Source organism: Halichoerus grypus, chromosome 10 (assembly GCF_964656455.1).
Source record: "Halichoerus grypus chromosome 10, mHalGry1.hap1.1, whole genome shotgun sequence".
NCBI lineage: Eukaryota > Metazoa > Chordata > Mammalia > Carnivora > Phocidae > Halichoerus > Halichoerus grypus.
In genome coordinates, this window is record NC_135721.1 from 65,458,448 (window position 1) to 65,473,563 (window position 15,116).

A 15,116-nucleotide genomic window follows, 5' to 3' on the forward strand; every position below is an offset into this window, starting at 1 on the left:
GAATGAATGCCTTGATTTAGTCCATTGTTAAGTTGAAAAAAATTGAACTTAAATGAAATCAGCAATATGTAACGTGAGCTCAGTTATTTAGTAGTGAGCTGCTAGTTTCAGGCCTAGTTTCAGTATACTGCCTTAGATCATTTTCTCTCAACATCAACATCTCATTGCTGAGCAAGTTCATGAAAATCACATAAAAATGAGTAAGTAACCCCTGCCCCCTCAAAAAACACAAAGAATTATTTGTTGATTTGCAAGAAAAATCTTAAAAACTTCAAGGAGTGATTTTAAAATGTGGCTTGCTTATCTTTCCCCATATTTTGTATAATCATTGTTTGGAGTCATGCTTTCTAATGATTCCCACTTAGTTCACTTTAAAAACTGTAAGGCATTGAACTTTAGATTGCTTGTTAGATTTGAGAGGGAGAAGTAGGTTCATCTCAGGTAAGGAAATCTGTTTTAAGTTTGTCTAGGAATTTGCTGAGTTCTTTGAAAGTACTTTTGGTTTTCACCAGTATTATAGTTTGATTTAGGGACAATTTTACCAAAAGTCATCTTTGTTAAGAGAGATTGATTTTAAACATTATTTAAAAATGAGAGACTTAAAGAAATGGTTTTGATTTTCCTCATGATCTTAACAGTGTATAATATAGTAAGAATTGAACTCTTATGGCATGCTGAAAACCTATTTTGTACATAACAGATTTATTACATCAATAAATTTAATTCTGCTTGAACATGTTGACATTGAGAAATATGGTAATTTAATCCAATAAGAGCCAAAGCATGTATCTTCTGTATATATGATGAGAAGATTTTTAGTTTTGAGTGATCCTTAGGATGCACCGCTGAAGGGTCCACTCAGGAGGCTGAGAGGTTTCTGTTGCGGTTCATATCAGTATGAGCATATTTATGCCATGTGCACTACACTAGTGAGTTGAAGCAAGGTCTTTATCACTTTGAAATAAAAGCACATCAAGAAAAAAGTTCCTTATATTTGGTTATGATAAAACCAGTTAGGTTTGTAAATAATGAAATGCATTTTCAGTAAGGAAAAGAATACCATGTTATAAACATTTTATGAATGCCATGGACATTATAAGCCTTAAAATTGATCCTGAGAGTATCCTTCATAGGTTTTTCCCAGAAAAGTTGAGAAGGAAAGGTAATTTAGACTGAAAAGTTTTGTGTTTCAGAATTTTCACTTTCGGAGTGAAAATTTAATATAATAAGACATAATGAAGTAATACAAAATTGCATTTACTATAAATATATAATGTTCATATATTTTAATAACTTAAAAGTAGAAATATGAAATGTTTTCTGGCGTATTTAGTAATACATAATAAATACAATACAGAATGAAAACTTCAGTTGTTTTAATCATTGAACCATACACATTTTTAGGACTGTTTTTCTATAGTTAGCAGGGATAATGATTATACAAAGTAGAATCAAAGATTAATGAGCACCCTTTTGCCTTTGAATCGCCAAAGAGGGGGTTTATAAAGTCTTTCCTGGACTTTTAAATAATTTGTAACAGAATCCTTTCCTTTAAAACCAATTTCTTACTGATAGCTCCTTCATCTGAAATCTTAACTTATTTTTACATTTTCTTTATATAACATCTCAACTTTTTTTTGCAGATAGCAAATTAGTTCTCAGTAAAGTATCATAAAATAAAGTTAGCTTTTTAAATCTCAGAAATGCTTATTCTAATATAGGTCTATAATGTTAAAATTTCTAAATGTAAATTGATTTGAAAAAGCTAATCGGGTGCCTGGCTGGCTTAGTCAGAGGAGTGTGCAACTCTTGATCCTCGGGGTCTTGAGTTCGAGCCCCACATGGGTATAGAGATTACTTAAATAAATCAAAAGAAAAAACTAATCAAATAATTTCAATTTTGGTGCCATTGTTCTATAATAAGTCATACATCCTAGTGTGAAGAAAGAATATCTGTAGCATAATTCTTGGAGATTATTAGCAGCTTGTCTTAATAGAGAAATAGAGTAAAATATATCGGGTGGGGGAGAAAAGGAAACATATAATTGTGACAAGTTCATTAGTTAGTGTAATGCCTAAGGTGCCTGAGGAAGTCACTCTTGTTAATAACAAACAATTTGGCTGTGGTATTGTGGGACATTACGTATTTTCTGAAATACCAGACCAGTTTTTGGAAGCACATAGCAACTCAGTTTTCTTTAAAATTAGTCTTATATTTTTCTTATATATAAATCTCAATTAGGTAAAAACATTCTAGCTGCTTAATTTTTTTGGTCAAATCTTTCAGTCTTAAGTTTGCCTTGCACATGTATTAGTAGTATTTGTCCTCTGGGAAATTGCAATAATGAGAAACTGGAAACTTGGTTCAGTTCTGAGTTTTCCTGTAAGAAAATCTAATTTAGTTCCTAATAGAATATATGGCATAGTCTTAGATTCCCATTGTTCAGGTAAATGGCTACTAAATGTGCAAACCAATTTTCTGTGCTTTGTGTTAGAGACTGACAAAATATAAAAACTTAGGTGAGTTGATTGTCCTAAGTAGAAGGTAAATGATGTACCTCATGGTATCTTCATTGTACTTTTTTTGGCCTTTGGCAATGTAGGATTACTAAATATCTTGTTGTATATATTATAAATTTTACTGTTTTAGAGGATGGGTAAAATAGGGTCCCTTGAGGGTAATTAAGTGTAAATTTCTTTAGTACAGTTTGAATTTTTGGCAGTTTTGTCAGATACCAAGGTTGCTGAATTAATCTTAAAATGGAACCTCTCTATTTTGCTGTTGGAACCTTTAGTTAATGATTTAATAGAAATATGTGTGGTATAGTTTATACTCCTAGTTCTACCTTTATAGATGTGGAAGTTGGATCATGTCTTTGCAGGGTCATACAGGAATTTTGGACACTTGCCTTTAATCCTGAAATCGTCATTAATTTCTACTTTTGCAGTCCACTCTTTATAATCTTTTAGGTCTAACCAGCTGTCACAGGATGCAAAAAACTAACATCTATAAAAACAGGGTTACTCAAGGTAGAGGAGTCACCATTTTTCATCTCCGATATTTCTTCTTTACTTTTGTGCCCCTTTCCTCTGATAGATCTGTTAAGCCATTCTTAGTTAAATCATTCTTAGGATCTCAGCTTATACTAACTTCTCAGGCAAAGAAAACTTCATAGTTAAGGTCTAAGAGTTGAGACCATTTCATTAATATGTGAAAGGATGTGTTGTTCTGCGATGAGGGGCAGGGCTAGCTAACCTCTCTTGGCACCTCCAGGAAACTACCCAGCTCTGCTGGGGGAGCTGCACACAGAAAAGGAAACAGTTACTACTCCACGGTGAGTAACCCTGTTTTCTCCTTATTTCACCTTCTGACTGTTTTCATTGATTTTTAAAAAGCTTGTGTGTCAGACATGGAAATAGTTCTTATGCTCAGAGTTAATTTTAAACCTAGCAACCTTTTGTTCACATGGTAGAGTAAGAGCCAGCTTTTCATTTGCGTTTATAGCTATTATTGATGCCTAGGATTGAATTGGATAACAGAACATAGAAATAGGCCAATTGTTTCTTGTGAAACACTTGTAACCTTGATTGGAAAACAAAATCTGTTAGTGTTAGTGGCTTGGTTTTACACCTTTTATGTTTGCTTTCTTGGGGTGGGGGGGGGGGGGAGTAGGCCGTTCTTCCAGCTGTAGACAAGAAGTATTGTTTGCACTTGTTTCATGATAGTTCACCTAGCCTTCGTTTGCATATTGGATTTGCATTGTATATTTTGTTTTTATGTTACTAGTCATTTCTTCCTTTTTCACCATCCTTTCTCTCCCACCAGTGATTATTTTCATAGTTCTGCTCTAATCAAATCTGGAGAAGATTGCCATCTAGTGGTACAAATAACATAGCTGTCACACTTCTAGGTCTTTTTTTTTTTTTTTTTTTGGTGGCACAAATATTGAACACATTTTGTTATAAATTAGGTGCCCTGGTGCTGTCTAGTGCTTTGAAGCTGATTTAACTTTATTATTGTATAAATGGTATTATTTAAAATATGTCGTGTAGGAATTGTCAAAATTTTATTTAGTTCCTGAGGTCAAATTATTACTGTTTATAAAATGGACCAGTGAATGAGAAAAATGAATTTCACTTGTAGTGGGGCAGTGATGGTATTTGATCTAAATTCTGTATATTACTACTATAGCTTTAAATCAGAACTCACATCTGTAAGTGTTGATGGCACTTTAAATATGTTCAGTTAAGATTCTGTACATAACTAAAAGTGACAAGAGCAGTCTCTAAGTATCAAGGTATAGGGCAGCACACGTATACTTAGTGCGGCCACAAAAAGATACAGTCCTAAATCTTACTTGGATAATGGATAGAGATTTCTTTTAGAAAAGTATTCTTCTAAAGCCCAGAGGAAATACTTAGTATAAATATGTATTTACACTTGCTGAGAAACATTTAGTGTAAAACCTGTCAGTCCAATCAGAGTTTAATTAATTTGTTAGAGAAGAAGGGATCTATTAAAACTGAGTCTTAGATAAATAAACATAAAAGGACTTTGTGATGGATAAGAACAAATAAAGCTGAACTATATGTCTAACCAGATGCCTTTGTACACTTGAGATATGAAAGATGTGTTTTAATTCACGTTTCAAAAGGAAAGCCTAAGCTGGGTTTATTTAAATGTACTTTTTAATACTTCAAAATCCCATATAGGTTGAGATACGTTAAAACACTTGTAAATCAGCAATAATCTTCAGATTTTCTGGTAGGGAAGCACTTCAGAGAGCCATGAATTTTAAAAATAAGCATCAAGGCTCTTAGATGAGACTTGCTTTTAAATGTGATTACAGAGTTAATAATACTGGTATTACTAGAGTCAGAAAGGCATACAAGCAAAACTTTTCAAATTCCCAACTGGATAGTTTTTTTTGTTGGATAGTTAGGGTTTTATGTGTGTATACACACACACACAGTAAAAATTCAAAATAGCTCACTATAGTGGTTGCTTTTTTATGTTTGTAAGAACAATTTTATGCTAATTAAAATGCATGCTTGGTTCAATATTATTTGGTACTAAGTACAGACTGGGTAAGGTACAGTAGGATTCTTAACTTTACACAACTACTGATGTTTACAGCAGCAGCGAGGAGACATCAACTCTCATGTGATAGCTCATGGCAAGCCTTTTCCTGTGCTGTAATAGGGAAGGAAGGATGAGTGGGTGGGGTTAAAGGTCTTACGCCTTTATGCTTGTTACTGTTTGAGCACAGTCTTTTTCTCTTTGATGGTGAAATCTAATTTCAGTAGAGATGTTGGACTCCTTGAAGTTCATTGTAAAGGAATGTGATTTTATTTTTAACTGACTAGATTCTGGATACATATATATTATTTAATCATACACAATTTTACAGAATGCGTAAGTTTGCAAGATGTTGCCAAAGGCTGAAGCTTTATAGAATGAAAACCAAATTTTATGAATTTGAATTTGAACTTCAAAGTCTCTGAAAAGCAAATTAGTATTTTATATTATAAAATATAACCATTCTTTGTTTATACTCTGTAGGCTTGGTTTGAAACACGAGACAGTATCGTTGCCATCCTAGGTCCTAGATTATGGTGAGGAACATAGTTAAATAATTGGCAGTTTAGTAATCTTAATATTATTACCCATTTAGATAAATCCAAGAATTCATAACTACCAAGTATTAAGATAGAGATAACTTGCTTAATTCAACTTAAAAAAATACAATATAGATGGGGGCATATTGATTTAAAAGTAGTTTTTTCTTCATAACAAGTGCTGTGTAGTTCATGAGTGATGAATAATCAATCACTATAAAATTTCTTTTTATAACTAATTAGCTTTGTATTGGATAAGCTTACCCCATGTTTCCTTGGCATTTGTGCCTGTGTTCTTCCTCTTAGAAAGTCTTATCTTTTTGTTTATAAAAAGTTGTTGAATTGATACTGTATTTTGAAATGTTGAAAACTATATTTTTCATTGAAAAAATTTAGATTTCAGATATAAAGGTTCGTATTCCCTACTAAAATCTGTTCTTACATACCTTAAAAGTGACTTTTAATTGTTTAATGAGTTTAGCTGGGTCTTGTTCTGTTAACATAATTCTTTGTGGCAGATCTTTAATTAGGAAATGCAGTGTTTTTATATCTGATCATCTTCAAAAGAAAGTAATGGCATTTTAACTGCAGGTGATAGGAGAGAGCAGTTTGGGTGGTTTTTCAGAGGAGGGGTAATGATTATTTAAAGAAGTTTGTCTGCTATATATTCTATAATAAAATTTTACTTGAATTTTTGGTGTCCAGTTTTAACCTTTATTATACCATTATAAAGCTGACTTTTCTTTGTATAATTATATATAAAAGTTTATCATCAGACTTAAACTTTTACACTTGAATATTGAATATCATTATTACGTTTATTTGGGTGGTGAATTCTCCCCCATAAAGTCATTAAATTGAATTAACATTTTCTTTAAGATGAATAAAATTGTCCTTACTGAAACAGATAGCATTAATCTTCAGGAGGACAGAGTAGAGAGTTGACATATTGAAGATGAGAAATCTGTTTATTAAAAGAGCATCATCTTTGTTTTGATTTAAACATTCTAGCAATGACACTTTTCCCTTTAATCCTTCTTATTGGTATTATTAATAAATGCAAGCACTCTTGTTTTTATACAGGGTACCAAGTATGGTGTCCTTGGAAGAGACAAAATTGTATACTGGACTTGAATATGGTATGTAAATACTAATCTGAGTAAATCTTGTGTGGACAGTTTTTGTCAGTTACTCTACAAGAGTTAAAATGGTCAGAGAAAGACAGATACCATATGATTTCACTCATATGTGGAATTTAAGGAACAAAACATGAACATAGGGGAAGGGAAGGAAAAATAAAATAAGATGAAAATAGAGAGGGAGGCAAATCATGAGAGATAGAGAACTCCAGGAAACAAACTGAGGGTTGTTGGAGGGGTGGGGGGTGGGGGGAAGGGGTAATTGGGTGATGGGCATTAAGGATGGCATTTGATATAATGAGCACTGAATGTTATATGCAACTGATGAATCACTAAATTCTACCCTGGTAACTAATAATATAGTATACATTAACTAAATTGAACTTAAAATAAGGAATTAAAAAAAGAGTTAATAATACAGCCACTCTGGAAAACAGTATGGAGGTTCCTCAGAAAGTTAAAAAAAGAGCTATCCTACAGCCCAGCAATTGTACTACTAGGTATTTACTCCAAAGATACAAATGTAGGGATCCGAAGGGGCACCAGCACCCCAATGTTTATAGCAGCAGTGTCCACAATAGCCAAAGTGTGGAAAGAGCGCAGATGTCTGTCGACAGATGAATGGATAAGGAATATGTGTGGTGTGTGTGTGTGTGTGTGTGTATTAACCACAAAAAAAATGAAATCTTGTATTTGCAACAACGTGGATGGAACTAGAAGGTATTATGCTAAGCGAAATGACTCGAGAGAGGAATTCCATGATTTCACTCATATGTGGAATTTAAGAAACAAAGCAGAGGATCATGGGGAAGGGAGGGAAAAATAAAATAAAACGACATCAGAAAGAGAGACAAACCATAAGAGACTCTTAACTATAGGAAACAAACAGGGCTGCTGGTGGGAGGTGGGGGGTGGGGGGATGGAGTAACTAGATGATGAGCATTAAGGAGGGCACATGATGTAATGAGCACTGGGTGTTATATGCACCTGATGAATCACTGAACTCTACCTCTGAAACTAATAAATATGTTAATTAATTGAATTTAAATGGAATAATATGTAGTTAGAATTTTCCTAGTCTCTTTTTCATATATAAAATGAGTATTAGTTAATTATACAATAGCTGTCTTTGCTTTCCCTGGAGAAACTGGAAAATTATTTATATAAAGAATAGCCAAGAAACGGTAGAAATTGGACTAGGTAAATAAATATTTGGTTGCTTTCTGTGTGCAGAGGCAGATTTTCATATATCATCATGTTCATTTATGTTTAGAATTATTTTAGAAATGATACCTTATACTTGATGTGAATATGGGAATATTATAACCTTTATTCTAGCTTTGTGTCCTTCTGTCATAGTGAATTAAATTTCATATAAATATGTAAAACATTGTGTTAATTTAATATTCTGAATCTAACATTAATAGAAATTTAGTACATTTCCTTATCGTTGGATTAACAGTGGAATTAATTGCATAGATTAATTGCTTTAAGGTGTAATTTTTGTTTGCTTGATTTGGGTCACCCATAACCAATTAAAGAATCTTATGCATTTATGATCTCTAAGTAGTGAATAGGACTTTGAAATATTAGCAAAGATTTTTTTTCTCCTTCCTCCTTGCCTACCCAAGAAAGTTTTATAAGCAGGTCTTTGTAAATGTGAAGGTTTTAAAAATTACTCTGTATCATGCCTAGACACTAATCCAGCTATGAAAAAGGCAGACCCACTTGGTTTTTTTCCTGGATTACATGATTTATTCTTGACATAAACTGTTTATATAAGTAAGCTTCAACAGCTGGGGAGGATTCAGTGTGTTTAAAATGCCTTGTCTCATTTTTTAAAAAATAGATCTATCCAGAGAGAACCACCGAGAAGCAATTGCTAGGGTCATAAGGAAACTTCTTAGTAAGTACATATATGTATTTAACTTATTTTTACTAATAAATATTTAGGAATTTTATAGCATATGTGCTTTTACTTAACTTTATTTAAATTCTAAATAGTGAGAATATCAGGCAATGTTTGTTTCCTTAACTAATAGATTCTTAACTGATATATCAGGAGTCCTGTAGTAATTCAAAATATTTTAACCAAAATCCATTTTCTTCTATTATAGACCACATACTTAACAATTCAGAAGATGATACCAAGTCTTTGTTTCTTATCATAAAGGTACAGTTATCCTTTAATAGTTGCATGATTATTAATGTGACTAGTTTTGACATGATGGCTTATAAATAAATACAAAACTTGAAATTCTTTGGCACAGATTATTGGAGACCTCTTGCAGTTCCAAGGATCTCACAAGCATGAATTCGACTCCCGTTGGAAAAGCTTTAACCTAGTAAAGAAATCAATGGAAAACCGGGTCGGTATTTTCACCTAAACACTCTAAATTAATTTTTTTAAATGTGTATAATATTGACAGTCACTTGATTTAGGGATTGTTCAGCATACAGAGGAAGTTTCCCTGTAAGTAAAAATAGATTTTCAAATATTATATCACGGTATAATCAAAAGAATCCTGGGGAAATGTTTTCCTCTTACAAACTCTTCTGTGAGTTTCCAGGAGAGTGAACTCTCATTGGGAATTTGGAGTGTGATAATGTGGCAGGCTGCCTTGTAAGAACTTGAGGGAATAAAAGATAGGAGGAATTGTCCACAGGCATGGATTTAAAGCATCTCACTTTATGGAGATTTTAGAAAAATAGCTCTTATGTTATCTTTGTGTCCAGAAGTCAGTACAAGCTTCTCAGGAGCATGGAAGAAAGAATATTCAAGCCAGCCATTTGATGTTGATAGCAGTGTTCTGTAGGAGACTTTTATGGAAGCTGAGTCTAAAAAAGGTTGTAGGAGTTTATTGTTTAGGCAAGGGTCACTACGTATTTTAGAGGGAATGGCGTGTAAAAGGGCAGGGAGACATACAAACATGGCATGTGTTAGGGAACAGTGGCTATAGGGCAGAAAAGGCAGGAGGCAACTAGGTCATTTTTAGTTTGAGTTTTGTTTTTGTTTTTTTAAGTTTATTTATTTATTTAAGTAATCTCTACCCCCCAGTGTGGGGCTGGAACTCAGTGACCCCGAGATCAAGAGTCACATGCCCTTCCAACTGATCCAGCCAGGTACCCCCAGGGTGTTTATAGTTTTATCCCCAGAAAGTGCTTCAGTTTTATATTCAGCATGGAAAGAGTCATTAAAGGGTCTGAAGTAGATCTGATCTGAATATTGGAAAGATCAATCTTTAATCACCGATGAGGAAAAAAACAGCAGTAAGAGATGCGACTGGAAGCAACTATCACAGTAGTCCAGATAGAAAAACACAACCTGAATCAAATCACTGGCATTGGGATGGAATAAGGTGTTTTGAAAAAGAAGAATTTGTAGAGACTTGATGACTAGTGAGATAAAGGTGTGAAAGAGAAGCAGTCTCTGAGTTCCAGATATCTGCCTTTAGTGACCAGGTAGAAGATGGGGTGGTAGAGGAGACCATAAAAGATAATTTTTAGAAAAGTAAAAGGTACTATATTCTGTAGTAAACATACACAGTTACCTGGAAAGGCTATTTGTAAATACAACAGAGTCAAGCAATTTTCTTAGTAGTCTCTTTTTGTACTTTCAGTATTTGACTGAATAAGGACCAGCTCAGTTCCTCTCCCATGCATAGATCCATTAATAAACTACCAGAGAAAAACAGGCTGTTGGATGAGCTATTTAAAGGAGATATTTCTATTAGCCATAAAATTAATTGAAATAGTATCTTTTAATGTAAGCCTGATCACTTCAGAATAAATGAAATACCTCCACCAGCCCAGTGTGAACCTTTACAGTTCAGTAAAAATTTTTCAGTAGGGGATTCAGGGGAATCCATGGATGCAGTCAATTAGGGACAATGTTGAAGTGTCTTCTACTTTGTTTTTTAGCTCCATGGGAAAAAACAACATATCAGAGCACTGTTGATTGACAGAGTTATGTTGCAGCATGAGGTAAATCTCTTTAAAATCATGATGACTTTTTTAAATGACAGTTTTCCAGATGAATATGTAATTATTTGTGTTACTTCATAATTAAATGAACTTTTTAGTAAAAACTTGGAGATTTGATTTTACATTGTTTTCTTTTCGTAGCTACGAACACTGACTGTTGAGGGTTGTGAATACAAAAGGATACATCAAGATATGATCCGAGATCTTCTTCGTTTATCTACAAGTTCATACAGTCAGGTAAGGCTCGTCCCCTCTGCCCCCCTCCTTTGCCCCACGTTCCTGTTTTATTACAATGCAATCTAAATAGCCCCATTTCAAATACAAGGAAGTTTAAATAATTTATTGGTGGGGTGCCTGGGTGGCTCATTCAGTTGAGCATCCAACTCTTGATTTCACGTCAGGTCTTGATCTCAGGGTCGTGAGTTCAAGCCCTGGATGGAGCCTACTTAAAATTATTATTATTATTATTACTATTTATTGGCATAGAATGCACCTTCCAAATTACAAATATTTTCAAGCTAATTTTAGTAGTCTTTTAAAAATAATGTTTACTTTACTGTTTGTATTGCTTCTCAAAAAAAATTTTTTTTAAAGATTTTATTTGTCAGAGAGAGAGAGCACCAGCAGGGAGAGCGGCAGGTAGAGGGAGAAGCAGACTCCCCGCTGAGCCGTGAGCCCGATGTGGGACCCGATCCCAGGACCCTGGGATCACGACCTGAGCTGAGGCAGACGGTCAGCCGACTGAGCCACCCAGGCATCCCTCAAATTTTTTTTAAATGTAAAGTTGATAGATAGTGCTAGTGCAATGTTGCTGCCACTTAATCAAATCACATTGTGAACGCCAGTCTCTAAAGGCTATATAATTCCTCCTAGATGTTATGCTTGGGTTTCAGCAACCTGCTACCATATGAATTATGGGGTCCATCCTTGAAGGTAGCAAAGGACCAAGAGATGATCTCCAAGCACAGAGAACTGGAAAAGCAAAATTCATGAATAGCTAATTATTCTATCCTTAATAAATAATGTAAGTTAGGACACTAGTCTCTAACTCAAAGATTTCACCTAAAGAGTTTGAAATATGTACAGTGTGTCACTTTTACTATAATTGGTTATTACTCATTATGATTTAGTTCATGGATTATAATCTTATACTGAATCTTTTGTTTGGGTTTAAAATATACGGGCTCTTAACTTATGGTTTGCATTGAAAAGGTAAAGTTGTTCTGGGATTTTAGAAAGTCTTTGATTTTCTTTGCATAAATACAAGAGAAAATCTAACTCTTCTCATCAAAAGTAACTTAGAATAGATGCTGATTATGTTATAGGACAAATGCATATCAGTTCTATTCAGTCTCTCCTTTATCAAAAATATTTGAACCTGTATAACCTAAACCATGGATGTGGTTGGTGGTAATGTGCTTTCCTTTTGGTAAAAAGATAATAATTTACTTGTTTTTGTTAAGGTATGTGCTTTGATATGTTTTTCTGTTACAACACTATTTAAATTATTTTGTTTTTGGTAATTTATTTAGAAACTTTTTGTTGTTTGCCTACTATATAATAAAGTCTTTTGTTAATAATACTTTCTTCAGGTCAGAAATAAGGCTCAGCAAACATTTTTTGCTGCCTTGGGCGCATATAACTTCTGTTGCAGAGATATCATTCCCCTGGTTTTGGAGTTCTTACGGCCTGATAGACAAGATGTCACACAACAGCAGTTCAAGGTATAGGGTTCTTTGTGTTTTTTTTATTATGAAAATTTTCAGATATACAGAAAGTTGAAAGAATTTTACAATAAACATCCATATGTCCACCATTCAGATTCTGTATTTAATATTTTGCTATATTTGGACAAATAGATAAATACATTTGCATATATTTATCTATGTCCATCTTATTTTTTATGTATTTCACAATAAATTGAAGACATCAGTACCCTACACCTTTAAACATAGTCTTTTTTTCTCCCTAATTATTTACTCTTACCTGTGTTTATGATTGGTGTTATGGGGAGAAAATGTAGGCTGCAGTTTGAGTTGAGCAGCAGTGGATAAAGAGCCTAGCTGGCCTATAGGAGAGGGGGGTGAAAGACCAAAAGGTTTAGAGTAATGTAAACAGCATGTTGGAAGGCCTGAGACATGAAGAAATATGGTAAGTTTGAGCAACTGAGTGAGAGTTTGTATGAGTAGATCAGAGAAGGAAGGAAATGACACAAGATAAGGAAAATAGTGTATCTCACAGGGGTGCAGGAGAGTATAGGTGAAACATAATGCTTATGCTATCAGATAGAAGTGGGTTGATTGCAAGTGATTTAAGAGGGAGAATTGATAAGATTTGGTGGTTGAATATGAAGGGACTGAAAAAAGGTATCAAAATTATTAAGGTTCTGGGTTGTACAACTGGTTATTGGGTACATCAGAGAGGGAGAGAAAAGGAAGAATAGATGATGAATTAGTTTGGACAAGTTATATATGAAGTATTTCCTATAAACGAAAAGGGGGTGTCAAGTAGGTAGTTCAACATCATTTCACCACAACACACCATTTCAGTATGTGTTGATGAGAACTGAAAGCTTTGGGCACAGGTAAGAGAGCATAGGAGGAGAGTGAGAAGAGAAAGAGGACCAGGGGGGCAAGAGTTGAGAAAGCTCCATTAGGACCCCATGAAGAAGAAGTAACCAAGAAGGGAAAGATCAGAAAGATAACCAAGATACGAGACGTTACAGAAGCCAATGAGCGATCTTTCCCTGAGAGAAGGGAAACTTAGCAGTATCATTTGCTTTCATTTGCTTTCTGGAGATAGTTAAGATGACAACATGTTCTTGAAGTTGGCTTGTAAGACAGGTCAACAAACTATAGCTTGGGCTCAGTTACTTGCTTTAGTAAGTAAAGTTGTGTTGGAACACAGCCACGTCCATGACTTTATGTATTTTGTCTGGCCGCTTTCATGCCACAAGAGCATTGATAAGTAGTTGCAACAGAGACCATATGGCCAACTATTTGCTATTTGACCTTTATAGAAAAAATTTTCTGACCTCCAATGTAGATGCATAATTCAAGAGCGTTATGGAATGTCTGACTCTTAGGGTTGTATATTGTTGAACAAGTTGGGAGCGGTTTAAATGGACACAATCAAACTGGTCAAGTAAGATCAAAATTGAAAAACGTCTATTAGGTCAGTAAAATCAAAGTTACCAGTGACCTTATGAGAACCTGTGAAGAGGAGTAGAGCACACAGTGGGTAATAAGCCAGATCAGAATTGAGTTAGGGTGAATATTTAGAAAATAACATAATAGCTCTTTTCATTAAAATGGGGTATCATTCTGATTAATAGAGCCTTTATGAGTAAAAAGTGTACAGTATAGTTAAGTAACCTAGTTTTAATATACTTAAGAAAACAATCAGATTTTAGAAATTATCCCAAACATGCCCCTAAAATGCAAAGAGTGGCAAATGTTTGTGGCCTTTGTGATATAATTGTAGTAGAAGAGAATTATAATGGAAGCTATATCCTTAAAAACAACAGCCTTAAATTTCTGTATTATCTTATTCATAGGTGTTCTTTGAGCTAACCCTTTATTAGATGACTTAGGGAAAATATTACTGGATGACAGTTAAATGTCGAGTTCAAGTTTCTGAAAGTAACATGTTAAATGTGTGAACCTATTTTACTAACCAGTATCAAGCACTTAAAGAATCAGTGTTTAGTACATTTAAAAAGATGTAAGTGAATTGGCTATAGCTAAACAGTGCCTCTTATTCCCTATATTATTTTTTCCTGCAGGGTGCCTTGTATTGTCTCCTTGGAAATCACAGTGGTGTATGTTTGGCAAACCTTCATGATTGGGACTGTATTGTACAGACTTGGCCAGCAATTGTTTCTTCCGGACTTAGCAAAGCGATGTCCCTGGAAAAGCCATCAATAGTGAGACTGTTTGATGATCTTGCAGAAAAGATTCATCGGCAGTATGAAACAATTGGCTTGGATTTCGCAGTGAGCAAAACCATTTTTTTTTAATTCAAATTTTAGTGGAAATTAGTATTAGCTTTCTGTTTCCTGTTTGTACTTTAGTAATCACTATGAATTTGGAGCATGGCCAGGAGAGAGCTGGGTTGTTTTCTACCAAGAGGCAACAAAGGGCTATTACGCTGTTGCATTTACCATGATTGTCTATATATCCATGGCCTCATTTTTTGAAGAGTTGATTATATTTTAGGAGGTCACTCTTACTAGCCAAAGTCACAAAAGTTTGACCATAAGGTTCATTTTAGTTTATAGTGACGAAAATTAAAATTGGATGATTTGACAAATGAGAAAGTAAAGAATACCTGTATCAGTGGTGCTTGTATGGGGAGATGTACCAGATGCATATG

General features: G+C 34.1%; 1 protein-coding gene across 3 annotated transcripts in view; it reads left to right on the forward strand.

Annotated features, from left to right (window-relative positions):
* PSME4 (proteasome activator subunit 4) overlaps positions 1 to 15,116 on the forward strand; it is a 108,124-nt gene that overhangs the window by 60,266 nt on the left and 32,742 nt on the right. For all 3 annotated transcript variants that reach the window (XM_078056560.1, XM_078056561.1, XM_078056562.1), the window contains exons 21-28: positions 6,703 to 6,758; positions 8,608 to 8,664; positions 8,876 to 8,931; positions 9,029 to 9,127; positions 10,680 to 10,742; positions 10,884 to 10,979; positions 12,335 to 12,466; positions 14,527 to 14,736. In XM_078056560.1, coding sequence (XP_077912686.1) covers positions 6,703 to 6,758; positions 8,608 to 8,664; positions 8,876 to 8,931; positions 9,029 to 9,127; positions 10,680 to 10,742; positions 10,884 to 10,979; positions 12,335 to 12,466; positions 14,527 to 14,736 — 769 coding nt within the window. The remainder of the gene's footprint in view (positions 1 to 6,702; positions 6,759 to 8,607; positions 8,665 to 8,875; positions 8,932 to 9,028; positions 9,128 to 10,679; positions 10,743 to 10,883; positions 10,980 to 12,334; positions 12,467 to 14,526; positions 14,737 to 15,116) is intronic.